We start from the raw sequence: 27900 nt of genomic DNA on the forward strand, positions 1-27900 counted from the left end.
GCCTGGGCAGCTGGAGTGCGGGGCCTAGTCCATGCTGACCTGCGTCGGGGCGGGTACAGGGGAGCCGGAGGCAGCGCACACTATTCGCTCCTCACCAGCGCTGCGCCGCTCGCACTCAAGGACGGTCGTCCTCCACGTGCCGCTGGCTGCATCCCGACCCCGCTTGCGTCGGGCGGGGCTCAGAGGTTCCCGGTGCGACCTTCGCGGGTGGATGGGGCGGGGCAAGGAGGATCCAGGGTGGGGATTTGAGATCATGTCCCTTTCGGGTTTTCTTTTGGAAGCGCCCCTCTGCCTCCGCCCGCGCCTCCGCCAGGCTCGCTGCGTCAGCACCTCACCGGCTTTGCACACAGGCTGTGCCACGCGGCCTTCACCCCTGTGACTCCCCCGCAGCTCGCGCGGACGCACCGACGAGTCAGCTTGTCCTGTGGAAGCCAATGAGTCTCCCCGGCGCCCCGTGGCCGAAGAGCTAGGTGTACCGTGCAATCCCCGCCCGACTGGCCCCCGGCGCTGCGCGCCCTCCACCGCTCGGCCCGCGCGCTGCTCTTCCCGGCCTACTGGGCCCTGGACCAGCCGCTGGGTGGCTGAGGAGGGCGGCGGGCGGCGGCGCGGTGCTGCTGCTGCTGCTGCTGCTGGTGGTCGGCCTGCCCCCGGCGCTGCCCGGCCTGCCGCTCTGGCTGAAGCTGCAGGTTTGGCGCCGCCCCTTCTGCTACCGCCCCCTCCGCTGTGCTGGGCGCCGCCCGCCTGCCGAACCCGGGCGCTGCTTCGTCTTCCTCACGGCCAATCTGTGCCTGCTCCCCGACGGGCTAGCGCGCTTCAGCAACCTACCGCACAGCCAGCGACCGGCCGAGGCCATTGGCGCCGCGCTGCTGGCCGGAGCGCGGCCCGCGCTCTACAGGGCTACGGACTGCAGCCAGCCGTGGCCCAGGGCGCCGCGCGGGGCGCTGGTGGTCTCGCTGCCCGTGGGTCTGGACTTTGTGTGCCTGCAGGAGGTATTCGATCTGCGCGCGGCTCGTCGCTTGGTGAATCGCCTGGTGCCCAACCTGGGCCCGTTGCTGTACGACGTGGGCACGCTCGGCCTAAAGCCCGGGCCGCACCTCAAGCTGCTGGACAGCGGGCTGCTGCTGGCCTCGCGCTACCCGCTGCTGCGCACCACCGTCGGTTGCTTCCCCCACGCACGTGGCGAGGACGCGCTGGCCTCCAAGGGACTATTGTCCGCACAGATATTGGCCTACCCGGTGCAGCCCGCAGAGGGGGCGGGGGTTCGGCCAAGAAGGCGGAGGAAGCTGGGGCCGTCCGTGGTGTTGCAAGCGAGGCTGGGCAGCCTGGACCGGCGCCGCATCGTGGGATTCCTGCACTGCACGTATTTGCAAGCACTGGCTGGTGAGCCCTGCGGATGGGTCCTCGGAACAGGTCCCGCCTCTCCGTAGCGGCTGCTGATCCCTACATTCGCCTGCACCCCGTCCCCCACCTCCCACCCTTTGTTCACTGCCCCAGGCACCGGAATTCCTGAGAAGTGCCTGTCGGGGCTCACAGATAAGGAACTGGGGAGACGGGAGCTGACTGTCCAGGATGCGGGTTCGAATCTGGAGCCAAGCCCACCCCACCCCCCTCCCCCACGCAGAGGACGGGCCCTTGCGCAGCAAACAGCTGAGGCTGCTGCTGGACTGGGCCGAGTTTGGGGCCGAGAAGTTTGAGGCCGACAGAGAACAAAGTGGAGAGGTCGTGACTTTCAGCGTGCTCCTGGGCGACCTAAACTTCGATAACTGCTCGAAAGGTCCAGCAGGAGGGGAGGGCTAGGAGGGAGGGGCGGAGCCAGGAGGCCCGGCCCCGCCCACGGCGCGCCCGCCTCTCTCTGCAGACCACCGGCTGCAGCAGGAGCACGAGCTCTTCCGCTGCTTCCAGGATCCCTGCCGGCTGGGCACGCGCCAAAAGCAGCCCTGGGCCCTGGGTATCGCGCTTGGGGGGAGGGTACCACCGCCGGCTGGGCGCCCGCCAAGAGCAGCCCTGGGCCCTGGGTATCGTGCTTAGGGGGAGGGTACCGGAGCGGGAAGTGGACCTGGGGAGCGCCGTCGGCCGAGGCTCTGGCTGATGCCGCCCTCCCCCGGATCCCCCAGGGACAGCGCTGAGCACCTCCGTGCTCCATCACTCCGTGGCCTCCTCCCCCAAGATGCCGAGGCGGTGAGTGGCGACCTGGAAGTAGGCACTGCCCACCCGAAGCGCGCAGAGGGGCCCTGGCCTTGATGACACCGCCCCCCCTACCAGGGCCCTGGAGCAGGAGAAAGGGCGCCACCTCTACCTGGCCGGCCCTCCCGGCAGAAGCCGCTGAGCTAAGCCCTGGAGAGGTCGGCGCCTGGACTACATCACGTACCGCGGAGTTCCCGGGTGGCTGGGCCTGCGGCACTGGGACGACCCTCAACCTGACTCCCACCCCCAGGAGGTGGAGCAGGTGACGTTCAGTACTGCCCTGGCGGGGCTCACGGACCACCCGGCAGTGGGCCTGCAGCTTCGAGTCTCAGTGTCCTCCTAAGGCAAGCACAGATGACAGGCGCGCAGCTGGCGCGCACAGACACGACTCGGAGCACGAACTAGGCGCGGTAGCCGCGTGCCCAGAACGGGGCGACTTAAGGCATCTTTATTGAGGGATCCTCACACGGCCTCCTGGGCCCGGCGATACTCATAGACGCTGCCGTGCTCGGGAAAGGCCAGTGCTTGCGGGGGCGACCCCGGCGGTAGGGCGGGGTCCTCCGGGTCCCCATAGCCACCGCCGCCGGGCGTGTGGAGACAGAACACATCCTGTTGGGGGGGGCGGGGGGGAGGCGGGCTCAGTGCAGGTGTGGCCCCTCCCTGTCACCTGCGCAGTCCCCTCCCCACCGGGCAGCGTCCATCACCCGCCCCCATGGACCACGGAGGTCCGGTACGCGCCCCCCTTCCTTCCGGGGCCAAATTAAACTCGGCCTCTGGTCATGTCTGCAACTGTTTCCCCTCTGTGGGATGGGGCCGGGAGGGGAGGGAGACAGGACAGGCCGCAGCCCTTACCCCGGGGTACACGGTCACCGATGTCTTGCCGCCCAGGTTCACCGTCCGGCCGTTTTTGCGGATCAGCAGGTTTAGGCCGCGGGCGCCGGGCTCGCCCCCTGCGGAGGGAGGCGAGGAGTCCAGAGGGACCGGGGGCGGGGGCGGGGCGGGGCGGGGCGGGGAGGGCCGCGGGGGCTGGGGAACCACGCACCGTGGAGCCCGTACGGCCGGAAGGCGCGGCGCTCGGTCAGCACTGACAGCAGCGCCTCCTCACGAAAGAGCAGCTCGCGGGTGACGCCGTCACCGCCCCGGAAGCGGCCTCTGCCCCCCGAGCCCCGCCGCAGCTCGAAGCGGCGCAGGATGACCGGGTACCTGCGAGGGCGAGGGCGAGGGCGAGGACGAGGGCAAAGACTCAGCGTGGCCCGAGCCCCGGCTCCCACCCGGCCGTGCCCCAGCCTCCGCGCACGCCGCTCACCGGCTCTCCAGGATCTCAGGGTCGGTGATGCGCGTGTTGGTCATGTGGCTGTGCACACCGCTGCGCCCGTGCCAGCTGGGACCCGCGCCCGCGCCGCCCGCCACCGTCTCGTAGTAGCCCATGTGGGCGTTGCCCAGGGTCACGTTGTTCATGCAGCCCTGGTGGGGGCACCTGGTCGCTGCGCTGGGCTGGGGCAGGGCGTCCCCACCTCGCCCTCCCGCTCCTACTCCAGCCTGCCCACCCGGCCCGCCCCCGAGCCGCGCCCACCCCGCCCCGGCACCTGGGAGGCGGCGCAGGCCCCAAAGGCCCCCAGGATGACATCCACCACGCGCTGCGACGTGAGCACGTTGCCGCCCACCACCGCCGCCTCAGGCGACGGGTCCAGGATGGAGCCTCGGGGAATTACCACGCGCACTGGCGCCAGGCAGCCCTGTGCGGGGCGGGCGGCTCTCAGGGGCTCTGGGGGTGGGCTACGGGAGAAACAGCACCCCAGCCCCCGCCCCAGCACCCGTGGGGTCAGTCCGTGGCTGGGCCCAGGAGGCGCACTCAGGGTGACCTCGGGCTTGGGCCCCCCCTCGCGCACACACCCCTGCGAACCTGGTTGAGTGGGATGTCGCGGCCCACCAGACAGCGCAGGCAGTAGATGAGGGCGGACAGGGTTATGGCCCGCGGTGCGTTGAGATTACCAAACACCTCCGGCCCAGTGCCGCTGAAGTCAAACACAGCGCTGCCCTGCGCGCCCGAGGGAAGGGAGAGGCTGTCAGCAGCTGCACCATGCCCCTGCCGCCCAGAGGCGCTCTCCCCATGGCCCACCTGACTCAGGTTGATCTGCACACGGAGGCGGATGGGGGAACCGTCGTCCATGTGGTCTTCCGAGGACACCTCCAGGGGAAGGCCCCGGGCCTGCCGGGAGGTTCCAAAGGCACGCAACATGTCTCGCACGGCCAGCTCAGCATTTGCCTGGCAGGGAGCAGGATCAGTGGCGGCCAGGTCACCTGCAGGATGGCCCTGCCGCCCACACTCCTGTGCCCAGGCCCACCTGAATATGACCCATGTAGGCCTGCACCACGTCCAGGCCGTACTGCCCAATGAGCTCCCCCACCAGCTGGATGCCCTTCTGGTTGGCTGCCACCTGGGCACGGAGGTCCGACAGGTTGTCGTGCAGGTTTCTGGTTCCGCTACAGTTGGGGACCTTGCCTGGTGCCCGCAGGGCCTCCGTCACCGCTGGATGGACAGTGTCATCACTGAGCCCCTGGCCAACCCTGTCTGCACCCCCAACCCAGGTTTCCCAGATCCAGACAAGGTCTCTGGCCCCTAGAAAGCACTGAGGCCTGGCCTGGGACTGCTCAGCACCTCAGGAAAGCCCCTCTCCTTGAGCCTGGCTCAGGGTCCTCTCTGCCTGCGCATGTCCCTCTGTGGTCCACAACCCCTGCCCCAGCTCACACTGACCAAGGTAGCAGCCAGCAATGGGCCACCCTATTTGTGTCCTCAACACCCAGAACAGCCTGTGGTTCCGTTACACCCACCCTCTGCCCCCACCCTCCACCCTAGCCACGCCACTTCCCCTGGGCTCCCAGACCTGCAGCCTCAGACCAGGGCTGTTTTTCCCTGTCCCTCCTACCCCCACCCCCACCACAGGCACCCCTGCAGCCTCCATCCCACCTTCCCTGCAGCTGCTCAGTGCCAGGGCCTCCACCTCCAGCGGCCCAAACTTGACCCCTGGCCCCCTCTCCCAAATCCCTCCAAATACCCACCTCCACCTCCAAAACAGTCCCCCACCCCCCACCCTCGCCCCTCCACTCAGCCCAAGACTCAGCATCATCCAGGGCAACTGCAGCTGCCCCCCTCCTTGCCCCCCAGCCTCCAGGCCACTCTCAGACCCCAAATCCTCTCTGCACGTGGGCACAGCGGGAGCTCAGCGCAGGCCCAGCTGAAAGCCCTTCACGGCCACCCACCACCCAGTGACTCAGACCTAGGCCCAGAAAACTCTACAGGGGCCTTTGGGCCCTGTCGCTGCCCTGCTGTTTCTCTGTGGACCCCACCCAGTATGACTGCACACACAACAAGCGGCCACCCACCTTGAAACAGGCTTCTCTCTCCAGCACCCTGACCCTCCACGTCTTGGCTAACTCTCCACCCGCAAAACCACCCCTCGGGAGGCCTTCCTGGACCCAGGCTGAATTCATCTCAGCTCCTGGGATCCGATCTGCAGCTGCCCTTTGGGGTAACCACCCATCTCCTCCCAGCCTCAAGGCAGGCCTGGGCCTATGGGCTGCATCCCACGGTCCAGCCAGGCCTGCTTGCCAGCAGTGGCCATGTGTCCCAGCCTACAGAAGGCCTCCCCCACCCCACTCCCACTCACCCTCCTCCTGGAAGACGCCCCCCTGGACGAGTTTGAAGGACAGAAAGACGGCACCCTCCTGTTGCAGCATGGTGGAGTGGGGAGGCATGGAGCCTGGTGTGATGCCCCCGATGTCTGCGTGGTGCCCTCGGCTGGCCACATAGAACACAGGCCGCGTCTGACCCGGCCAAAACACCTAGTGGGTGGAGAGCCACGGTCAGCTGCATTGGCCACCCCTGCCCCAGCAGAGGCAGGCGGGCAGCACCCCTCACCGGTGTGATAACAGTCAGGTCTGGCAGGTGGCTGCCCCCGGCACTGGGATGGTTGCTCAGTAGCACATCGCCAGGGTGGAGATCGGCCCCCAGGTGCTGAATCTGAAACCAGGAGATGGGTGCAGAGTGGGCATAGGGGAGCAGGGGCCAGAGCGGGGTGGGGGATGTGGAGGGCGAGGGAGGGGGATGGAAGGGTGAGACGGGAGAGGGGCCACCTGGAACTGCACCGTCTCCTGCATGGCACCCAGGTGCACAGGGATGTGGGGGGCATTGGACACCAGCCCCCCATCGGGCCCAAAGAGGGCACAGGAGAAGTCGAGACGCTCCTTGATGTTGGTGGAGATGGCTGTGCGCTGCAGGATGCGGCCCATCTGCTCTGGGAGCACAAAGTGACCAGGCCCGCTGGCCCCACCCACCCACAGCACGGCCCCGGGAAAGGGAAGAACAGGACCCACCCACCCACAGCATGGCCCCGGGAAAGGGAGGAACAGGACCCACCAGGGCTGAAACCCAGGACCCAGGAGATACCCAGCAGCTTTTTCCTGGGGAAGACCAAGGTGACAGTGCGCCCACTTGGCCACGTCTTAGCCTATGTAAAGGACACGACCTTCCCCAGCCCCGCCTGGAGCCCCCAGCAAGAACCCGGTGCCACCCCTCGACCCTCCCACCCTGCCTGGCACAGCAAGAACCTGGTTCCTAGGCTCTTGACCCCTGGGTTCCCAGCAAGCCGCTGGCCTGACCCTGCACAGATGGGTTCCCTGTGCTGTCCTCAGGATCCCTTCCTTAGCTAGGAGGGCACTCCCCGGATCACATGGCTGCAGGTAAGAGGGGGAAGGTATCCTCCCTGCCCAAGGCTTGTTCTCGTGGCCAACTGCACCATGCCAGTGCTGCGGCCACACTGCCCGCCCCATCACCAGGGAGTCCTGCTTCTGCCTCTCCCTTTGGGCACAGTCCTGCCAGCCACCCCATGATACAGCCGGCACCTTATCCCACAGGGAGCCAGGCAGCGGGGAGCCTGGCAGCGGCCACTCACCAGCAATGCTCATGAAGCGGTGTGAGAAGATGGACAGCTGGATAGGGTCCAGCTGGGTGCCCACCGTGCTGGGGACTTCGGCCCCCACAGAGATGCGGATGTCCCCTGTCTTGGTCACCTCTGCCTGGCACCCTGGCTCCACCAGGATGGTGCTGGGGAGCAGAGGGCACAGAGGGGCTGCATGGGGCCAGGCGACACCCCTCCAACCAGAGATGCCACAGCCCCAGGCCAGGGGCCACCCCAGTGATGGTGGGATACGGAGTCCTGCAGGCCCCTGCAGCCTTGGGCCAGAGAACCCTGCACCAGGGGCCCCGCAGTTGACCCGTCCACACCCTCCACCCTGGCCGGACCTCAGCCCACCTGTTACTGTCAATGATGAGGCAGGGCCCATGGAGCTTGTGCCCATAGCCCAGCTCTGCCAGCAGGTACACAGGGGTCTCCTGGTAGCCCCCCTCAAAGTAGCACTGGGTCATCTGCAGAGGGTGTGAGTGAGTACAGCGCCCGGGCCCAGCACCCTCCCTGATGCCTCTCACAGGGCTTGGTCCCCATCCCGGTGCCCCATGGGTGCTGTCAGGCTGGCACGGGCAGGACCACCAACCTTGTCCACCCGGGGAGGCCCGGTCTGGGCTTTGGGGGCATCCTCGAGGCGAAGACCACTGTGGCCAGTGCCCCGCACTCGCACATCGTCCACGACCACCGGCCGCTCAGGGATGACAAAGCCAAACTCCCTCATGTACCTGCACTCCCCACGGGGACCCAAGGAGTCGTCAGAGTGAGGCGGCCAGAGAGGAAGGCCCCTTGCCAGGGATCTGGAGTCAGGAAGCCACGTACCGCTCCACGAAGGCTGCCCCGAAGTCCCCCGCACGGGGCGAGCGGGCTGTGGCTGGGTGCTGGTGGGCAGACACCATCAGAGCACAGTCCGTGCCCCGGTAGCGCAGGTGCAGGAAGCTCTCAGTGCTGATCTGGGACCTGCAGCAGGTGGTTGGGGGCACTCACACCAAACCCCCTGCCCTGACCCCACCCCACCCAGCGCCCGGCAAGGACACCTGTTCTGCTTCTCGCGTACCCCGGGACCACCTGGGAAGTCATCAGGCAGAACACCCACCAAGGGCGTGGTGAGGACAACGTAAGCCCTCTGTCCAGGGCACCCTGGGAGCCCACCTGGGGAAGCCCTGGGCCTGCAGGGCATCCACACACTGCTCCTCCAGGCGGCTCAGCCTCTGGTCCAGCTGCGTGAAGGTCTCAGGTGCGTAGAGCAGGGAGCAGGGCTCCTGTGCCTCGTGCACCACGTCAGCCAGGGCCAGCCCCAGGGCCGACAGCAGCCCACTGTGCCTGCAGGGATGGGCAGCATGGCAATAGGGGGGTCACCTCCCAAGCCCAGCGCAGACGACACGCACCTCCGTGCACCCACACCCAGGCCCACCTGTGGATGTGCACGGTGTCCATGCCCAGGGCCCGGGCGATGGCACATGCATGCTGCCCACCAGCTCCCCCAAAGCAGGCCAGCACATGGGCTGAGGGGTCATGGCCTCTTGCCTAGGGAGACAGAAGGGGTCAGTGGGCTCTCCTACCGTACCCCATCCAGCCCCCAGCCTGAGCAGGAGGCGTGGGGCAGGGAGCAGGGCTGGGGGCAGGACAGGTGGGAGAGCAGAGGTGGACGTACCTGCGTGAGTGCGCGGATGGGCCGGCACATGGCCTCGTTGGCCACGCGCACGAACCCCATGGCTACCTCCTCCAGGCTCAGCGGGGAGGCCGGGCAGGGCCCGTTGGTCAGGAAACTGTTGACCTCAGTGGCCACAGCCTCCAGGGCTTTGCGGGAGGCCTCAGGGGAAAGTGGTTGGTCCTCTCCCGGCCCAAAAATGCACGGGAAGGAGGCAGGCAGCAGGCGACCCAGGACCAGATTAGCATCCGTCACTGTCACAGGGCCCCCTGGGAGGTGGACAGGGTGTGGGGCTTGGGGGCTGGAGGCAGGGAAGCAGGAGTAGGCAGCAGGGATAGGGCTGACAGGAGGGGCTGGACCTGGGGCGGCAAGCGGAGGGCAGGGCCAGGCCGGGCAGATCCTGACTCTTACCTTTGCGGTAGCAGGCGGGTCCTGGGTGGGCTCCTGCTGACTCGGGCCCGACCACAAAGAGGCCAGACCTAGGGGAAGGAAGGGCTGGGGTTGGACACAAGGAGGGAGACAGGGCTGAGGTCCCGGTCTGGGAAGCAGGAGAGCTGACCTGAAGAAGAGGCGGGAACCCCCTCCTGCTGCCACGGTGTTGATGTCCAGCTGCGGGGCCTGGAGGGTGACGCCAGCTGTGCTGGCCTCGAAGACGTGCTCGAATTCCCCAGCGTAGCGGCTCACATCTGTGGATGTGCCTGGCAGGGGTGGGGTGCTGGTGGGTCGCTTGAAGACCTAGGTGCCCAGCAGCTGGGCCTCCCCGAGACCCCAGCCCTTGGCCCTCATACCTCCCATGTCAAAGCCGATGACAGGTTGGCCACCCTCCTGCTGGTAGGTGGTGGCTGAGTAGCCCACCACGCCGCCGGCTGGGCCCGAGAGCACAGCACGGGAGCCGCTGAAGGCGTCCATGGGTGCCAGGCCGCCATCGGAGCGCATGAACAACACCTGCACATCCTGTGAGCAGGCAGCAGGTGCGCCATGAGGGGCAGGCCAAGGCCCAGGCCCAGGCCCAGGAGTGGGCAGTGAAGGGGCCTCATAGCCTCACCTTGAGTTGGCCCTGGAAGCCACGGCAGAAGCCCTGCACGTAGCGTTGGATGGCAGGCGTGAGGTAGGCATCGGCACAGGCCGTGTGCCCCCGAGGGACGATGCGCACCATGGGCATGGCCTCCGAGGACAGTGACACGTGTGTGAAGCCCAGCTCCCGGGCCAGCACACCCACCTGCTGCTCATGCTGGGCCCACCTATGACAAAAACCCAGTGGCACCTCGTCTCCCAACAGGCCCGGCACCTGCTCCCGAGGCCCACAGCCCCACCTCACTCACGTGTACGAGTGCATGAGCACCACGGCCAGGCTGCGGATGCCTCGAGATAGCAGCCCCTCCAGCTTCCCACGCAGGGCCCCCAAGTCCACAGGCTGCTGCACTTCTAGCAGGTCCCCCGTGCGGCCTTCCAGAAAAGCCCAGGAGGCCCCGTTAAAGGCCATCAGGAACCTCCGGCCCCAGATCCCACAGCAGCGGCGGCACACACACCTTTCACAGGCGTCCCGGTGCCCGCCTCTCCACGGTGCAGCACCACACGTTCGTCCACCTCCAGCACCTCTTCATACAGCACCTCGGGCATGGGCACGGCCTGGGGGCAGGCAGAGACTCAGAAGAGGCCCAGGCCTGAGGGTCCATGCCGGGGTCCTGTGTGAGTGGGTGGTACAGGTGAGTGGCTATGTCCCAACAGGCCGGTTGGCAGGCCCAGAAGAGTCGTACCTGGCAGCCCCAGCAAGGCTCACCAAGGGGGCAGCTCTCCACCCCCTAGGCAGCTGAGTGCAGCCAACTGCTCCACCCCCACGAAGGCAGCTTCTTCCGGAAACACAGCAGTAGGTACAGGGGTTCCACCTCTCCTCTGCCTGAACAGGGCTAGCTTGGGTGGCCCCACACTAGCGTACAGGGCCGGCATGGCGGCAGGCAGGAACAGGGCATCCTGTGCCCACTCCGAGGGCTAGGAGAACTTGGGGTCCCACTGGGAATTCCAGGAGCTTCCTCTTTCTTTGTCGGCTGGTGCCCATGAGCCATCACTAATCCAACAACTGCTCTCCACACAGGGTCAAGGCATCCCTGGGGGGTGTACGCCACACAGCCTGGTCCCCAGCCAACATGGAGCTCACCAGGTCAAAGAGGTCCCCACGGGCTTGGGTGCCAATGTGCAGCAGGTCTCGGAAGCCACGTGTCACCAGCAGCGCCACCCGCTCCCCCTTCCGCTCCAGCAGCGCGTTGGTGGCCACCGTGGTGCCCATGCGGATGCTGGCGATATGACTGGAGTCCAGCGGCTGGTCCCGGGGCAGGAGCATGCCGGCCTCCTGGGGACCACGTGGTCAGTGGGGGGCTTCTGGCCGTGGGGTCCCTGTCTACCCGCTCCGCCCTGGCCCACCTGCTCCAGGATGCGGCGGATCCCTTCGGTTGGCGCGTCTGCATAGTTGGCAGGATCCTCTGAGAGCAGTTTTAAGACCTGCACGTGCCCCCCTGGGCACTGGGCAAAGACGTCTGTGAAGGTACCCCCACGGTCGATGGCAAAGTGGAAGCGGCCCTCGGGGCTGCCCATGGTGGTGGGGCTGGGGTCCCACAGGAGCTCTTCAGCTGGTAGCCCTGGAAAAACTGGACAGAGGCGGGGTCAGCCCGGGCTCACCTGTGAGTGGGACTAGAGGCTCCCCAGCCCTGCGCATGCGGGGGGTTCCTGAAGGAGAGACCCACGGGCACGACTCTGGGCAGAGCCAGAGCCGCAGGCCCAGCTCCGAGGGCTGCCTGGGCCCGAGCGAGAGCCTGGCCGGCGGTCAGCGGCCTGATGCCCCCATGCCCCGCATCGCGCTTCTCCCGGCCCTGGATTGGGCCGAAACCCAGGCAGTGGAGCAGGCACGGGAGGTGGGGGCGCCGCTGGACCCCGGAGCCCTCGGGCGGGGTCCCTCAGCACTAAAGAGGCACGGGAGTGCGGGCAGGGGGCTTGGGGCGAGCTGGCCGGGGGACCCCACTTCCCGCTTTGCTCGACCTTCGGCCCAAGCCTGGCGGGCCCCGGGACAGGACGGAGCCTGAGCACCGACGGGGCGACCCGAGGCGGGGACGCGTGAGGAGCGGCCCGGGAGGCAGCGGGGAAGGGGCCGCGGAGGGGAGGCCGCCCGGCGCAGACCCCACCTGGCGCTCGGCTCGGGCTCGGTCGCTCGCGGTCGGCTCTGGCTGCGCTCCCGGCGGCCCTGCCCGCACCAGCCTCGCCTCGGGGAGGAGCCTACAGGGACCGCCCCGCGCGCCACTGGTCCCGGCACTCGCGGTTACATCAGGCCAGGCCCGCCCCCCGCGCCTCCGTCCTCGCCCTGCGCTTCCCCGGGCCGCCCGCGCAGGATCAAGGGCACCTTGGCTGTGCGGCCCTCGGGTCTCCAGCGCCGGGCCTGGACTCGCCTAGCGTGGGCGCCCCGGGATCCCACCTCCAGGTGTCCTGGGCAAGGGGAGCTGGCAGCCCAGGCCACAACAGGGCTTCCTTCCCCGTGGAGGGGGCATTGAAGGACAGAGAGGAGAGGGAAGGAGGCCCTGTGGCCTTCTCTACCAGCCCCAGCTCCCGGCCCCGTGGGCCTCTCCTGTGCGGTATCTCTGGCCTTCTTCACCGGGTCGGCCTCACCTCCAGCCCTCCTTGTGTCAGAGGCGTGTGAACCAGAGCAACTCCATCTTGAATAGGAGCTGGATAAAAAGAGGCCGAAACCTACTGGGCTGCGTTCTCAGATGATTAATGCATTCTCAGTCACGGGATGAGACAGGAGGTCAGCACAAGATACAGGCCATAAAAACCTGTATCTCCCAGCCTGGCCAACATTGAAACCCCGTCTCTACTAAAAATACAAAAATTAGTCGGGCATGTGGCACGCGCCTGTAATCTCAGCTACTGGGAGGCTGAGGCAGGAGAATCGCTGGAACCCGGGAGGCGGAGGCTGCAGTGAGATCGTGTCACTGCACTCCAGCCCAGGCGACAGAGCGAGGCTCCGTCTCAAAAAAAAAAAAAAGAACCTGTATCTGATCAAACAAGTTGCGGTAAAGAAGCTGGCCAAACCCACCAAAACCATCGTCCTACACTGCCCCCAGCACCATGACAGTTTACAAGGGCCACATCAACGGCAGGAAGTTACCCTATATGGTCTAGAAAGGGGAGGCATTAATAATCCCCCCCTCGTTTAGCACATCATCAGAAATCACCATAAAAATGGGCAACCGGCCCAGCACGGTGGCTCACGCTTGTAATCCCAGCACTTTGGAGGCCGAGGCGGGTGGATCATGAGGTCAAGAGATCAAGACCATCCTGGCCAACATGGTGAAACCTGTCTCTACTAAAAATACAAAAATTAGCTGGGTGTGGTGGCGCACACTTGTAGTCCCAGCTACTTGGGAGGCTGAGGCAGGAGAATCACTTGAACCTGGGAGGCGGAGCTTGCAGTGAGCTGAGATTGCACCACTGCACTCCAGCCTGACGACAGAGCGAGACTCCGTCTCAAAAAAAAAAAAGGCAACCAGCAGCCCTCGGGGTGCTCTGTCTATGGGGTAGCCATTCTTTATTCCTCTACTTTCTTAATAAATGTGCTTTCACTTTAGGCACTTGCCCTGAATTCTTTCTTTCAAGAAATCCAAGAACCCTCTCTTGGGGTCTGGATTGGGACCCCTTTCCTGTAACATTTGTGCCAAGGGCAGTGGACTCCAGCTCCCCATAGACAGGGATGGGGCCCAGGATCAGGCACTCAGGAACCCCTCTCCATGGATGGGCTGCTGCTCATGTCCAGATGACTGCCCTCTAAGTGGCACGTGCCCGCTGTGATGCCACCCCCAGATCCCATACCCATGCACCTCCTAGTGCCTTCCCATCCTGAGGCCCAGCTGAGGCCCCAGATGATCATGCCATGCCCACATGCAGGAGCCCCACCTGCCTGCTCTGAGCAGTCCGTGGGAAGCAGCTCTGGTCAGCAACCCCACTTCAGCCCAGGACCTTCCTCACTGGCCACACAGCCTCAGCCCCGCCAGCCCACACTCCTGCAGGACTGCCCTGCCTTCTGGTTTCCACCTGTCCCCAGCACAGCCTCTTGGTCCTGCCTGTCAGCCCAGGATCCATCAGGAGAGATTCCCACACCCCACCCACCCACACCCCCACCATCTGCTGCCCTGTACGCACTCAGGCTGCCCACCAGGCCTGTGCTGTAGACCCCAAACTCCCTCACTGCCCATCACCATCCCCAGCCACCCCCTCGCCTCTCTGTTCACTCCAGGGGCCTGTGCTATCCACTCACAGACGCAACGTCTAAGGGCCTGTCTCCACGCTCCCTAGCGGCACCCTACTGCTGTGCACCTCCAGGTGTCCACCTCCCACCTCCACCTGCCTCCTGGGCTCTCCTGACCCCACTCCACTGCACGTCTCGGGGCAGACCAACAAAAGCCAACTCCCACTCACCCAGGCTCAGGCCTCTGCTGGCTGCCCCAGCTGCCTGGCTGCCCCAGCTGCCTCCGGCCCCACTGGGCCTTTATCTCTGTCTCTCCATGTTGCTGGGTCCCAGCTTCCCCTTGGCAATGCCACGCGGCCCCTCCACCGCGACCAAAGGCAGCTCCAGGCCTGCAGGATGGCCCAGCCCCTACTCTCTAGTGGCGCCCCTGACTGCATGGCCAGACACGTCCCAAAACCAGGCCCCAGGCCACCTACCAGTGGCCCACTCCAGCAGCGGCTCCCCCACCGAGCAAGCTGTCCCAGCCCCATTCTCATCCCCACACCCAATCTGCCAGAAGTCCTGTTACTTCCACCTTCAGAACCCAGAGCTGCTACTTCTCACACCTCCACCCCGGCCAGGCTTCCATCACGTTCCCCCAGGGACGTGGCTGTCCCCACCGCCAGAGAGTGCAGGGCTGGGAGGACAGAGTCTGCCGTTGCAGTGACTCTGACAGCTTCAGGCACAGACAACTTGCACCCACCTCAGGGCCTGGCACAGGCTGTTCCCTGGGCCTGGAAAGCCGCGCCCCAGCCTGGCAGCTCCCTCACCTGCTCAGGCTCTGCTCAGAGGTCGCTTTCCCAGACCTGGCACCTTCTCCCTGCTGCACGTCCTGAAAGAGCCCCAGGGCCCTGGCTTTGCTCCAGATGCGCCGCAGCACCCAGCGGTTTTGCCCAACTCCACAGAGTCTTGGGGCCCCGGTATGGCTCACCTCTCTCAGCATTCTTGAATTTGATCGTTCTCCGCCTGGGCAGCCGGGGACTGGCAGCCACCTCAGCCAGGAACCCGGAGCTGCAGAAGCTCAGGCTGCTGCCGCGGTTCCTGAGCACTAGCTTCAGCTCCTGGTTCTCCTGGATGAGCTGCACCAGCCGCCGCAGCTCTTCGTTCTCCTGTGCCAGCCGCTGGATCTCCTGCCGCAGGCCCTCATAGCTGCTGAGGAGGGACATGCCTGGCAGCCAGGGGCGGCAGCTGGCGGGGGCCAGTGGGCCGGCCAGGGACAGCAGACCCTACTATTGTGAGGTCAGCAGCTGCCCCTGCCCCCACACTTCAGCCGCACTCCAGGCCTTCAGGGTCAGGACCCAGCTGTTCCAACCATCCCCGTGGCAGAGTTGGCCTGACCTCTGACCTCCAGCCCCCTAAGGGCCAAATGACCAGTGGGTGCCCAGAACTGTCCCAGGTCTCTGGCTCCCTCCAGGAATCCTCCTCCTAGAAGATGGAAGCTTCTTTGACCCAGCCAAGCCCAGGTGTGTCATGGGGGAAGGGATATGGGATTCAGGCCTCTGCACCCACCCATCTGACTGCCCACTGGCCACCAGCCACAGCCTCCTGGCCTGGCCATGCCAGGACATGGGTCTAGGCAACCGGGTGTGGTATCTCGGCAGTCACGGTTGGCACAGCTTCTGAAGGGATCAGGAAGGGTGGGTGCGTGGCTGCCCTGCAGGATGGGGCCCAGCAACAGCAGGAGCTGGACAGCAGCAACCAGGGCAGGCCAGGGCTACAGGGGCAGAGCTAGCCGAGAGCACACTAGGAGAGCACGGGAGGGGGCTGCAGGCAAAGGGATGCACCAGGCAGTGCTGGAGCCAACAGAAGGGAGGCTGGGCCTGTTTCTCGGGGGACAGGGCCTTGGCAATGTCACACGGAGGTTGCAGTGAGCAGGCAGGTGCCCTGGAAGAGTCACCACATCTGGGCCATAATCTGAAGGAAGGGGATGGGGCAGGCGGCCCACCAGAGGCTGAGGACCAGGACCTAAAGACACAGCTCCCCAGGGACAGGAGAGCCACCCTCAACGGTGACAGTGGTTTGCATTTTAGATCACATAAAGGACTTTCTTCTTCTATCCAATCTGTCTTTTTTTGTTTTTTTGAGACGGAGTCTCGCTCTGTCGCCCAGGCTGGAGTGCAGTGGCGCAATCTGGGCTCACTGCAAGCTCCGCCTCCCACGTTCACGCCATTCTCCTGCCTCAGCCTGCCAAGTAGCTGGGACTACAGGTGCCCACAACCACGCCTGGCTAATTTTTTTGTATTTTTTTAGTAGAGACGGGGTTTCACCGTGTTAGCCAGGATGGTCTCGATCTCCTGACCTCGTGATCTGCCCGCCTCGGCCTCCCAAAGTGCTGGGATTACAGGCGTGAGCCACTGTGCCTGGCCTCCAATCTGTCTTTAAAGGGACACTTCTGCACAGTTACTTTGGATTTCTGGTTTTTTCTTACATTATGATTATTATGTATTTTACATCGTTTTTCTCTTTTGCTTGTTTGATTGGTCTAGTTTCCACTTGCTGATTTGTAGACTGTCCTGGGATTCTCATACTCCTTTCCCTGGCTACTCGAGTGGAGCATCACAGGGCCCCTCACCTGTGCGAGTGGGGGCAGCGCCCCTGAGACTAGTGCTCCAGGAGACTGGGGGCAACTGTACTGAATCCCAACAGAAATCATGACAATTTAAGTAATTCTCGGCCTGGCGCGGGGGCTCACGCCTGTAATCCCAGCACTTTGGGAGGTTGAGGCGGGCAGATCACCTGAGGTCAGGAGTTCGAGACCAACCTAGCCAACATGGTGAAACCCCATCTCTACTAAAAAAAATACAAAAATTAGCTGGGCGTGATGGCAGGCACCTGTAATCCCAGCTACTCAGGAGGCTGAGGCTGGAGAATCGCTTGAACCCGGGAGGCAGAGGTTGCAGTGAGCTGAGATCATGCCACTGCACTCCAGCCTGGGCAACAGAACAAGACTCTGTCTCAACTACAATAAAATAATTCCTATAATTAGGAAAAAAATGGAGTAGAGTATTTTTATTTATTTATTTATTTATTTATTTATTTTTTGAGATGGGGTCTCACTCTGTCACCCAGGCTGGAGTGCAGTGGTGCAATCATAACTCATCGAAGCCTTGACCTCCCAGGCTCAAGGGATCCTCCTACCTCAGCCTCCCAAGTAGCCAGGACCACAGATGCATGCACCACCATGTCTGGCTAGTTTTTTTTTTTGCTTCTTTTTTGGTAGAAACAGGGTCTCACTATGTTTTGTTTTGTTTTTTGAGATGGAATCTTGCTCTGTCACCCAGGCTGGAGTGCAGTGGTGCGATCTCGGCTCACTGCAAGCTCTGCCTCCCGGATTCACGCCATTCTCCTGCCTCAGCCCCTCGAGTAGCTGGGACTACAGGTGCCTGCCACCACGTCCGGCTAATTTTTTTGTATTTTTAGTAGAGACAGGGTTTCACCGTGTTAGCCAGGATGGTCTCGATCTCCTGACCTTGTGATCCCTCCGCCTTGGCCTCCCAAAATGCTGGGATTACAGGCGTGAGCCACCACACCTGGCCTGGGGTCTCACTATGTTGCCCAGGCTGGCCTTAAACTCCTGGCCTCAAGTTATCCTCCTGCCTTGTTCTCCCAAAGTGCTGGGATTACAGGCATGAGCCACCACACCTGGCCGAAGTAGAGTTTTTCTCTTTTTTTTTTGAGACAGAGTCTCACTCTGTCGCCCAGCCTGGAGTGCAGTGGCGCCATCTCGGCTCACTGCAACCTCCAACTCCCGGGTTCAAGCAATTCTCCTGCCTCAGCCTCCCAAGTAGCTGGGACTACAGATGTGTGCCACCATGCCTGGCTAATTTTTTTGTATTTTTAGTAGAGACACGGTTTCATCCTGTTGGCCAGGCTGTTTTCAAACTCGTGACCTCAGGTGATCCACCCACCTTGGCCTCCCAAAGTGCTGGGATTAGGGATTACAAGTGTGAGCCACCAAGCCTGGCCTGGAGTAGAGTATTTCTGATAGTTGGAGAGATTTTACCCCCAAAGAATGAGAGGCTCAGCCAGGCGAGGTGGCTCATGCCTATAATCCCAGCACTTTGGGAAGCCGAGGCGGGTGGATCACCAGAGGTGGGAGTTTGAGACCAGCCGGACCAACATGGAGAAATCCCGTCTCTATTAAAAATACAAAATTAGCCAGGCATGGTGGTACATGCCTGTAATCCCAGCTACTCAGGAGGCTGAGGCAGAAGAATTGCTTGAACCTGGGAGGCGGAGGTTGTGGTGAGCCGAGATCACGCCATTGCACACCAGCCCGGGCAACAAGAGTGAGACTCTGTCTCAAAAAAAAAAAACAAACAAAAGAATGAGAGGCTCAGTCAGTCAACTTTCAACTCACATACTCTGAAAGCCAGAGGGTAGGGCGTAATAGGCAGAATTCTCAGAAGGCTTCCAGGATTTCCTGCTGTACGTGCCGTGCATAATCCCCAGGACTGTGAACAAGATGGGTGTTACTCCCACGATTAGGTTATGTTGTTTGACGCTGCTGGGGGATAAAGGAGATGGTCTTGGGTGGGCCTAACCTAATCACGTGATCCTTTCAAAGGACGGGTCTCTTTCCAGTGGAAAAAACTCAAAGCATGAAAGAGATTCCACACAGGAGAGAGTCTCCACTGCTGGAGGAGTCTCATAGCAAGGAATGTGGGCAGCTTCCAGGAGTTGACATATCATGGTAAAAATACTGGAAAGCAAAGACAAAGACAAAGCTTTGAAAGTAACAAGATAAAAAAATGATTCGTCACATATAAGAGAACCCCAAATAAGATGAACACCTGACTCCTCGGAAGAAGCAGTGGAGACCAGAAGACTCAAAGTCAGAAAAACACTGTCAAGCAAGAATCCGATATTTAGGAAAACCACTTTTGAAAATGAAGGCGAAATAAAGACAGTTCAAGATGAACAAAGATAGAAAATGTGTTGGCCGGGCACAGTGGTGCACACCTGTCATCCCAGCACTTTGGGAGGCTGAGGCCAATGGATCACCTGAGGTCAGGAGTTCAAGACCAGCCTGACTAACATGGTGAAAACCCGTCTCTACTAAATACATAAATTAGCCGGGCATGGTGGCAGATGCCTGTAATCCCAGCTACTTGGGAGGCTGAGGCCGGAGAATCGCTTGAACCTGGGAGGCAGAGGTTCAACCTGCCGAAACAACCTGCCGGCCTGCATTCCTTCCTGATAGAGACCACTGGCCACAGAGTGGCTCTATGGCTATGGAGGAAGCACAGAGAGAGATTTCGTGTCCTCTGCTGCACCATTTGACGCTGGAAGCCTGAAAACCCCACCCTCATATCACGATAATGCCACCATTTTTTGAACTCGAGTCCCATGGGGAGGCGTGAAGCTCAATTGTGTGTTTGTGTGCTCCCCTTTCATAAATATTCATGGCTCCTCTTACAGCTCATTGAATATGTATATTTGGCCACTCCCTTCAGCATAAATTCCTGTTCCCCTTGCCCCTCCCATGAAGTGTCTGTTTTTGACTTCTGACTGGAGGCTACGCTTCCCTGCCTGTCAGAATGGCCGCCCTGCAGACTGCAACCCTTTATGAGAAATAAAGCTCTCCTTTCCAAATGTATGAACCTCACCATTCTTCAGTTGACACCACCACCATGCCTGCCACTTGAGATGAACACGCTGCCCTGGCCCTTGGGAGGCAAGTCCAGTTCTCATGCTGTGGAATCTGACTGGCCTGTGCGGGAAGAGTGTGGGGAAGTGATGCTCTGCGTTCTCCAGGCCTCCACCTGAGACCCCACACAGGGCAGGACGCCCAGCGGGCTGTGTGGCCCTCTTACTTTGGAAATTGACCAAGGGGCATACAGCAAAGCAAGAAGCATTTACTCAAGAAGATCTACTAAGTCTTGGTCAGAACAGGGGGAATCTGTGGTGCTTGAGCTCAGCCTGCTCCCCCAGGTCCCTGGCTCCGTCATAAAAGCTCTACTCCAGGAGGTGCAGCTGAGAACACGGGTTCCTTCCTCCCAGCTCCTGGCAGAGGCACCACACAGGGAGGGACACGCAGAGAAGACGAGGCCTCCCGTCCCCCAACACCGGCCACAGCACAGGGGTCTCACTCCGGGAGAAGCAGGCCACTACGCCCATGCCCAGGTCCACAGATGCTGCCCCAATGAGAGGCAGTGGCAGGGCTGGCGGCTGCATGGGGCCGCCTTCCTTAGGAAGCACAGTGTGGGAAAGTCATGCCTAAGATGTGTGGCAGGCTGTGGGCAGCTCAGTGGAGAGCAATTAGGAAAAAGCGGACAGCTGTGTGAAACTGATAGCAGCAAATGAAATGGCAGGCCAGCCTGGAGTGTAGCTGAAAACCAGGGACAGAGACGACAGAGAAAGGACCCTGCAGATACTGCATCCACCCCTGGGAGTCCAGAAGCCTCTGCACCAGTGCCAGGCTGCACAGGCTGAGTGGTTGGGCGTGCTGGCTGTCTATTGCTGCCCTCACAAATCACCACAAACTTGCAGGTTTAAAACAACAGAAACTTACTATCTTACAGTGCTGGAGACCAAAGTCCAAGATGAGTCTCATGGGGCTAAAATCAAGGCTTTTACAGGGATGGTTCCTTCTGGAGGTTCCAGAGGAAAGCAGGTGCCCTGCCTCTTCAGGTGCCTGGTGTGTGCCGGCACTGGCTGGCTTGCAGCCACATCACTCTGATTTCTACCCAGGTGGTCCCACAGCCTTCTCTTCTCCTGTAGTCACATCTCCCTCCATTTCCCTCCTAAAGGATGCTTGGAATGACAATTGGGGCCCACTGGGTCACCCGGGATCACCTCCCCACCTCAGGCTCCTTAACTGCATCACATCTGCAAAGTCTTTTTTGCCAAATGAGGTACATTCATAGGCTTCAGTGATTCGGGCCTGAGTATCTTTGGGGTTGTTATTTAGCCCATCACGCTTGCTGAACGCGGAGCAGATTGGAAAGCTTTCCAACCACACACACATCCATCAGCAAAGGATGGAGCTGCTTCATCCCACCGAACTCCAGGCTGGAATCACCCCAAAAACAGCAGCATGGGGGTTCCCCCAAGGGAGTGCCCCAAACTGTCACAAGATGGAGCCTATTGGGATCCCAAAGAAAGAAGCACCAAACGCCAGGGTGCCTAGTCCAGAGCATTAATTAGGGGAACTCAGGGACAGAGAGCTGCAGCAGTCCTTGAAACAGTGAGAAAAAAGGGCTGTTCTTCCCGGGTGTGCCCAAAGCAAGGGGGCCGGGGAATGGAGTTTATGTGTGGGTTTAAGGCATTTGGCTCAGGGCCGGGCCAGTTTCTTTCTAGTAAACCCAGATACCTTTATTAGTGCCTGGGAAAGCTCAAGGTCCTGGTGTGGGTTCAAACCTGCTTGGAAAAAACCTGTGGCTGATGAGTCACAAAATGGTCCAGGCCCTCTGATTTTTGGTCAGGACACAGACAGAAACTGGGAGGTCGGGGGTGGTGGCTCACACCTGTAATCTCAGCACTTTGAGAGGCTGAGGTGGGTGGATCACGAGGTCAGGAGTTCAAGACCAGCCTGGTCAACATGGAGAAATCCCGTCTCTACTAAAAATATAAAATTGAGCTGGGTGTGATGGCCGGTGCCTGTAATCCCAGCTACTTGGGAGGCTGAGGCGGGAGAATTGCTTGAACCCGGGAGGTGGAGGTTGCAGTGAGCCGAGATCACACCACTGCACTCCAGCCTGGGCGACAGAGCAAGACACCATCTCAAAAAAAAAAAAAAAAAAAAAAAAAAATTGGGGCTGGGCGTGGTGGCTCATGCCTGTAATCTCAGCACTTTGGGAGGCCGAGGCAGGTGGATCACCTGAGGTCAGGAGTTCAAGACCAGCCTGACCAAAATGATGAAACCCCATCTCTATTAAAAATACAAAACATTAGCCAGGCATGGTGGCGCACGCCTGCAATCCCAGCTATTCAGGAGGCTGAGGCAGGAGAATCCCTTGAACCCGGGAGGCAGAAGTTGCAGTGAGCCAAGATCACACCATTGCACTCCAGCCTGGGCAACAACAGCAAAATTCCGTCTCGAAAAAAAAAATTTTTTTTTCAGAGAAATTGAGGGACCTACAGAAGCCTCGTTGGCTTGGGGAGGTTAAACACAACCTTTGACCAACTGGTGGTAAGCGCTAAACTAGGCCGACCCAGGCGTGATTTCTAGGAAGCCAGAAGTTCTTAAAAATGAGGAGGAGGAGAGAGAAGCTGAGCAGAGACATGAAAAGCTACACACTGTGGCGCAAACAGACGCATGGAATTGGCCCAGGCAAGCCACTAAACAACAGGAAAAACAGCAGCAAAATCACAAGGCCATCGGCCAATCCTAACCCAAAGGTGAGGTCATACACGCTCTAAAGTGTCTAGTTTTCCTTCTTTCTCCCCTCCCCTCCCCTCCCCTGCCCTCCTCTGCCCTCCCCTCCCCTCCCCTGCCCTCCCCACCCCTCCCCTGCCCTCCCCTCCCCCACCGTCCCCTCCCCTCCCCTCCCCTGCCGTCCCCTCCCCTCCCCTGCCCCGCCCTCCCCCCTCCCCTCCCCTGCCCCGCCCTCCCCTCCCCTCCTCCGCCCTCCCCCACCCTCCCCTCCCCTCCCCCGCCCTCCCCTCCCCTCCCCCGCCCTCCCCTCCCCCCCCCGTTCCTTTCCGATGAGTCTCACTCTGTCTCCCAGGCTGGAGTGCAGTGGCGCGCTTCTCCCGCCTCAGCCTCCCAAGTAGCTGGGATTACAGGCTCGCGCCTGGGATTACAGGTGCATGCCACCACACGTGGCTAACTTTTTGTATTTTTAGTAGAGACAGGGTTTCACCATGTTGACCAGGCTGATCTCGAACGCCTGACCTCCCGCCTCGGCCTCCTAAAGTGCTGAGATTACAGGCATGAGCCACTTCACCCAGCCTAAAGTGTCTAGTTTTCTACAAAAATGATGAGACATGCAAAGAAAGAGGATAGTGTGACTCTTTATATTTTGTATTGATACATACATACCGTACATATTGGTCAGGTGTGGCGGCTCATGCATGTGATCCCAGCACTTTAGGAGGCCAAGGCAGGAGGATCACTTGAGCCTAGGAGTTCAGGGCCAGCCTGGGCAACATAGCGAGATCCCAGTTCTGCAAAAAAACACAAAAAAATTATCTGGGGGTGGTGGCATGCACCTGTAGTCTTCTACCGGGGAGGCTGAGGTGGCAGGATTGCTTGAGCTCAGGAGGTCAAGGCTGCAGAGAGCCAAGATCGTGCCACTGCACTCCAGCCTGGGTGACAGAGTGAGATGTTGTCTCAAAAAAATTAAAAAATAAAATAAATTTGTACGTATTTATGGGGTATATGTGATACTTTGTTACATGCACAGAAAGTGTAAAGATCATGTCTGGGTATTTAGGGTATTTAGGACATCTGTCACCTGGGTATGTGTCATTTCCGTGTGTTGGGAACACTTCAAGTCCTCACCTCAAGCTATTTTTAAATGTACAATGCCTTGTTGTTAACTATAGTCACCCTATTCTGCTATTGGACTTTAGAACTTACACCTTCTTTTTCTTTTTTTTTTTTGAGACGGAGTCTTGCTCTGTCGCCCAGGCTGGAGTGCAGTGGCACGATCTCAGCTCACTGCGACCTCCACCTCCCGGGTTCCAGTGATTCTTCTGCCTCAGCCTCCCAAGTAGCTGGGATTACAGGCACATACCACCACACCGGGCTAATTTTTATATTTTTAGTAGAGATGGGATTTCACCATGGTGGCCAGGCTGGTATTGAATGCCTGACCTCAAATGATCTGCCCGTCTCAGCCTCCCAAAGTGCTTGGATTACAGGCGTGAGCCACCGCGCCCGACCTACAATTTATACCTTCTATCTACCTGTATGTTTACCTACCCATTAACCAAACTCTCTTCACCACTGCCCTGCAACACACACACGCACCATTCCCAGTCTCTGGGGACCATCATTCTACCTCCGCAAGATCAACTTTTTTAGCTCCCACATGTGAGTGAGAACATCCCATGTGTGTCTTTCTGTGCCTGGCTTATTTCACTTAACATAATAACCTCCAGGGTGCTGCAAATGACAGGATTTCATTCTTTTTGTGGCTGAAGAGTATTATATTGTGTATACACACCACATTTTCTTTACCCATTCATCCACTGATGGACACGTAGGATGAATCCATATCTTGCCTACTGTGAATGGTGCTGCAATAAACAAGGGGGTGCAAGTGTCCCTTTGATATGTTGACTTCAGGATGGTGTGACTGTCAAACAGGATGAAGAGCAGGCAACAGTAACTGCCTTTGAAGGGGCCCAGACTCTCGGCTTTGCAGGCAAAGATGTCAAAGCTTAGCTTATGCAAAGGCCCATGAACAGAGTGGCCATGGTGGCAGGGATAGTGGCTCTGTATGGTCCTACTGACTGCTGAATGTCCAACCCATAGCAGCAGAAACCAAAGACCTCAAGTGTGGCCAGCATGGTGGCTCACGCCTGTCATCCCAGCATTTTGGGAGGCTGAGGCGGGCGGGTCACCTGAGGTCAGGAGACCAGCTTGGCCTACATGGTGAAACCCCATCTCTACTAAAAATACAAATACAAAAATTAGCCAGGCGTGGTGGCGGGCGCCTGTAATCCTAGCTACTTGGGAAGCTGAGGCAGGAGAATTGCTTGAACCCAGGAGGCGAAGATTGCAGTGAGTCAAGATCGCGCCACTGCACTCTAGCCTGGGCAACAGAATGAGACTCCTTCTCAAAAAACAATAACAACAACAACAACAACAACAAAGACCTCAGGCCCCTCCCACCTGGAGGAGCAGCGATTTGTTCTTCCCAGAACCAACACCTACTCTGAACACAACTTTGCTCTTCCTGCCTATAGCTCCTCCACCAGCACCTCTATCCCAAGCTTTCGGAATGTCTTACCTCCCACTGGACCATGCTAAATACTAACGACTGGCCAGGTGCGGTGGCTCACGCCTGTAATCCCACCACTTTGGGAGGCCAGGGCAGGCAGATCACTAGGTCAGGAGTTGGAGGCCAGCCTGGCCAAAACGGTGAAACCCCATCTCTACTAAAAATACAAAAATTAGCCAGACATGGTGGCACATGCCTGTAATCCCAGCTACTTAGGAGGCTGAGACATGAGAATCGCTTGAACACAGGAGGCAGAGGTTGCAGTGGGCCGAGATCATGCCATTGCACTCTAGCCTGGGTGACAGAGCGAGACTCTGTCTCAAAAAAAAAAAAAATCCTAACAACCCACCTTAGAGCCTACTGTGTGGCAATGAGCTCATGTTCCTGGGACTCACTGTCTCCCAAACCCTTGTCAGCCCAATGGAATAGAGGCACAGTCTGCTGAAGGCCCTGCCCTGCTGCCAGCTGGATGTCAGCCCCTTCCAGGGAGGGGCACTTCTGCTGGGATGCGCCTGTGCTGCCGTAAGGAGTTGGGGCTCGAGATACAGGCTCACCAGGAATCTCAGGGATCAGTTCCAGGATCCTCAGTCCCACAGCCCCTTCCCGGCTTGGGCCCCAACAAAGTATTTACAGAGTCATATATTTCGTAAAATTTGCAAAAATGAAATATTTTAACCACAACCAGCTAAAACTGTCTCTTCCCCCTGCAACCTGCCATCAGTTAACCCCATCAGTTACCCCCTCCCCTGCTGCATAGAGCTGGAGGGGGTGTTGTGGGGTCCAGCTCCCGGGAGGTTGAGTTGAGGCTACGTTTTGCTTGGGCTTAGAGAGAACAGTCACTTTCTGATACAGTTATGCTATCGCTAGTCATTCTGGTGTAGAAATGGCTTCCAGAAACACCCACCTCCCTCGGCTGCATGTCATGACACAACAAGCTGATGAAATTGGCCAAGTGTCAACTCAAAGAGGATCTAAGATTAGTCACAAACAAGAAAACCCAAACTCAAATTCATTTTTTTGGGGGGGTGGTTCTGGGTTTTTCTGTTTGTTTTTTGAGACAGTCTCGCTCTGTGGTACCGGCAGGAATACAGTGACACGATCATAGCTCACAGCGTCCTCCAACTCCCTTGGCTCAAGCCAACCTCCCGTCTCAGTCTCTCAAGTAGCTGGAACTACAGGCGTGTGCCACCATGCCTAGTTAATTTTTAAATTTTTTTTGTAGAGATAGTGTATCACTATGTTGCCCAGGCTGGTCTCGGACACCTGGCCTCAAGCCATCCTCCTGCCTCAGCCTCCCAAAGTGTTGGATTACAGGCACAAGCTACCTCACCCAGCCAAGCCCTGAACTGTTACGGCTCATATGTGGAAGAAATTTGATAAGCAGTTTCCTCAAATTTAATGACAATTCTAAAAATGTACATATTACCCAAAGGAGCTTTTACCTGAAAGCAAGTTAAGTAATAAAATTAAATTTTGATCAAACATATGAGAGGAGAAACTAAATCATTTTCTCGGTTTTTGTTTATTTGTTTTTTGTTTTGACAGGCTCTCATTCTGTTGCCCAGGCTGGAGTGCAGTGGTGCGACCACAGCTTACTGCAGCCTTGACCTCCCGGGCTCAAGTGAGCCTCCCACCTCAACCTCCCAAGTAGCTGGGACTACAGGTATGCACCACCATGTCCAGCTAATTTTTTTTTTTTGAGACGGAGCCTCGCTCTGTTGCCCAGGCTGGAGTGCAGTGGCGCGATTTCGGCTCACTGCAACCTCCGCCTCCTGGGTTCACGCCATTCTCCTGCCTCAGCCTCCCGAGTAGCTGGGACTACAGGTGCCCGCCACCATGCCTGGCTAATTTTTGGTATTTTTAGTAGAGTCAGGGTTTCACCGTGTTAGCCAAGATGGTCTCGATCTCCTGACCTCGTGATCCGCCTGCCTCAGCCTCCCAAAGTGCTGGGATTACAGGCGTGAGCCACCGCGCCTGGCCCATGTCCAGCTAATTTTTTGCATTTTTTGTAGAGATGGGGTTTTGCCATGTTGTCCAAGCTGATCTTGAACTCCTAGGCTCAAGTGATCCGCCTGCCTCTGCCTCCCAAAAGTGCTGGGATTACAAGCGCAAGCACCACGTCTGCCATCTTCTTTCTACATATAGAATGTTATGTTATAAAAAGTGTCGTCATCTTAAGAGAGCATCAGAGAATGCATCAAAGAAATGTAGGGGAAACCTGTTGGAGTCAAATATGTCAGGCAGGTTTTCTGCATTTTGTGATGTTTGTAGTATTTGTCAACTTTTAAAATGTTTGTTATGTGTTGGGACTTGTTTTCTCACTATTCACTTAGTTTTGGATATATAATTTTGTCTTATGTTTCAAAAGAAGACTGTGTGGAAGAGTTAACGGCAGGCCTGAGAAGCTCTTCTTCACAGGTAAGTTTGAAGAGTGGGTGTCTGGAACTTGGGCTTTTCATGGTTCCCCCACTCCCTGGTAAGCGTGTCTCACTGTGCCTAGACTGTTTGTATAAACATGGCTCATGCTGAACACCTGTGTTGCTTCTAGGGGTCTGGAATTTCGGCACATGCTTGGCACAGACTGTGTATGTGACCAGCCCTCCATAAAACCCCAGGGCGCCGAGTGTCTTAAGAAGCTTCCCAGGCAGACAGCATTTCACACACACAGCTCCAGCTTCTTCCTGTGGAGTCCACTAGGAGAGGACGCGGCCAGCTCACACCTGATTTCCTGTGGAATTCATCCCCTGCACCTTTTCTCTTTGCTGATTCAGACTTATATGCTCTCTGTGTAATAATCTTAGCCGTGAGGACAAGTCTATAGTGAGTACTTCTAGCAAATCGGTTACTCTGGAGGGGTCTTGGGGATACTTCTCATGGCCCCTGAATCTGTATAAGCTTTAGGCCTCCAAAATTTGAATTGACCCGTGTGTACCCTAAAGC

General features: G+C 59.5%; 2 protein-coding genes and 1 long non-coding RNA gene across 8 annotated transcripts; 2 read left to right on the plus strand and 1 right to left on the minus strand.

Moving 5' to 3' along the window:
* Positions 1-31: 31 nt before the first annotated feature.
* LOC129042764 (sphingomyelin phosphodiesterase 5-like) lies at positions 32-2963 on the plus strand. The gene is made up of 5 exons (XM_054499073.2): positions 32-167; positions 314-375; positions 471-1774; positions 2115-2178; positions 2263-2963. The coding sequence occupies exons 1-3, from the start codon at positions 32-34 to the stop codon at positions 1425-1427; spliced, it is 1155 nt and encodes a 384-aa protein (XP_054355048.2). The 3' UTR covers positions 1428-1774; positions 2115-2178; positions 2263-2963.
* Positions 2587-15374, minus strand: OPLAH (5-oxoprolinase, ATP-hydrolysing). 4 transcript variants are annotated; one of them, XM_054499060.2, is made up of 27 exons: positions 14997-15374; positions 11215-11438; positions 10952-11143; positions 10326-10425; positions 10119-10242; positions 9842-10037; positions 9585-9750; positions 9356-9494; positions 9208-9275; positions 8800-9065; positions 8560-8672; positions 8298-8468; positions 7968-8105; positions 7735-7873; positions 7497-7609; positions 7137-7288; positions 6319-6479; positions 6104-6205; positions 5853-6027; positions 4530-4714; positions 4304-4450; positions 4088-4222; positions 3771-3920; positions 3491-3648; positions 3227-3387; positions 3037-3134; positions 2587-2793 (listed from the first exon to the last, which is right to left on the minus strand). In XM_054499060.2, exons 1-27 carry the CDS (start codon positions 15229-15231, stop codon positions 2647-2649), a joined length of 4155 nt encoding a protein of 1384 aa, XP_054355035.2. In that variant the 5' UTR covers positions 15232-15374; the 3' UTR covers positions 2587-2646. The 4 variants fall into 4 exon arrangements, with proteins under 4 accessions (XP_054355035.2, XP_054355036.2, XP_063525359.1 ...); XM_054499061.2 differs by lacking the exon at positions 14997-15374 and adding an exon at positions 11970-12089; XM_063669289.1 differs by lacking the exon at positions 14997-15374 and adding an exon at positions 11970-12059 and having other exon boundaries at positions 11215-11429.
* On the plus strand, positions 15325-27900 carry LOC129042765 (uncharacterized). 3 transcript variants are annotated; one of them, XR_008504197.2, is made up of 5 exons: positions 15325-15528; positions 22131-22408; positions 26506-26623; positions 26973-27378; positions 27509-27900. It is a non-coding gene; the product is annotated as an uncharacterized LOC129042765 (long non-coding RNA). The 3 variants fall into 3 exon arrangements; XR_008504198.2 differs by having other exon boundaries at positions 27018-27378; XR_008504196.2 differs by lacking the exon at positions 26506-26623 and having other exon boundaries at positions 27329-27378.

Source organism: Pongo pygmaeus, chromosome 7, assembly GCF_028885625.2.
Source record: "Pongo pygmaeus isolate AG05252 chromosome 7, NHGRI_mPonPyg2-v2.0_pri, whole genome shotgun sequence".
Lineage (NCBI taxonomy): Eukaryota > Metazoa > Chordata > Mammalia > Primates > Hominidae > Pongo > Pongo pygmaeus.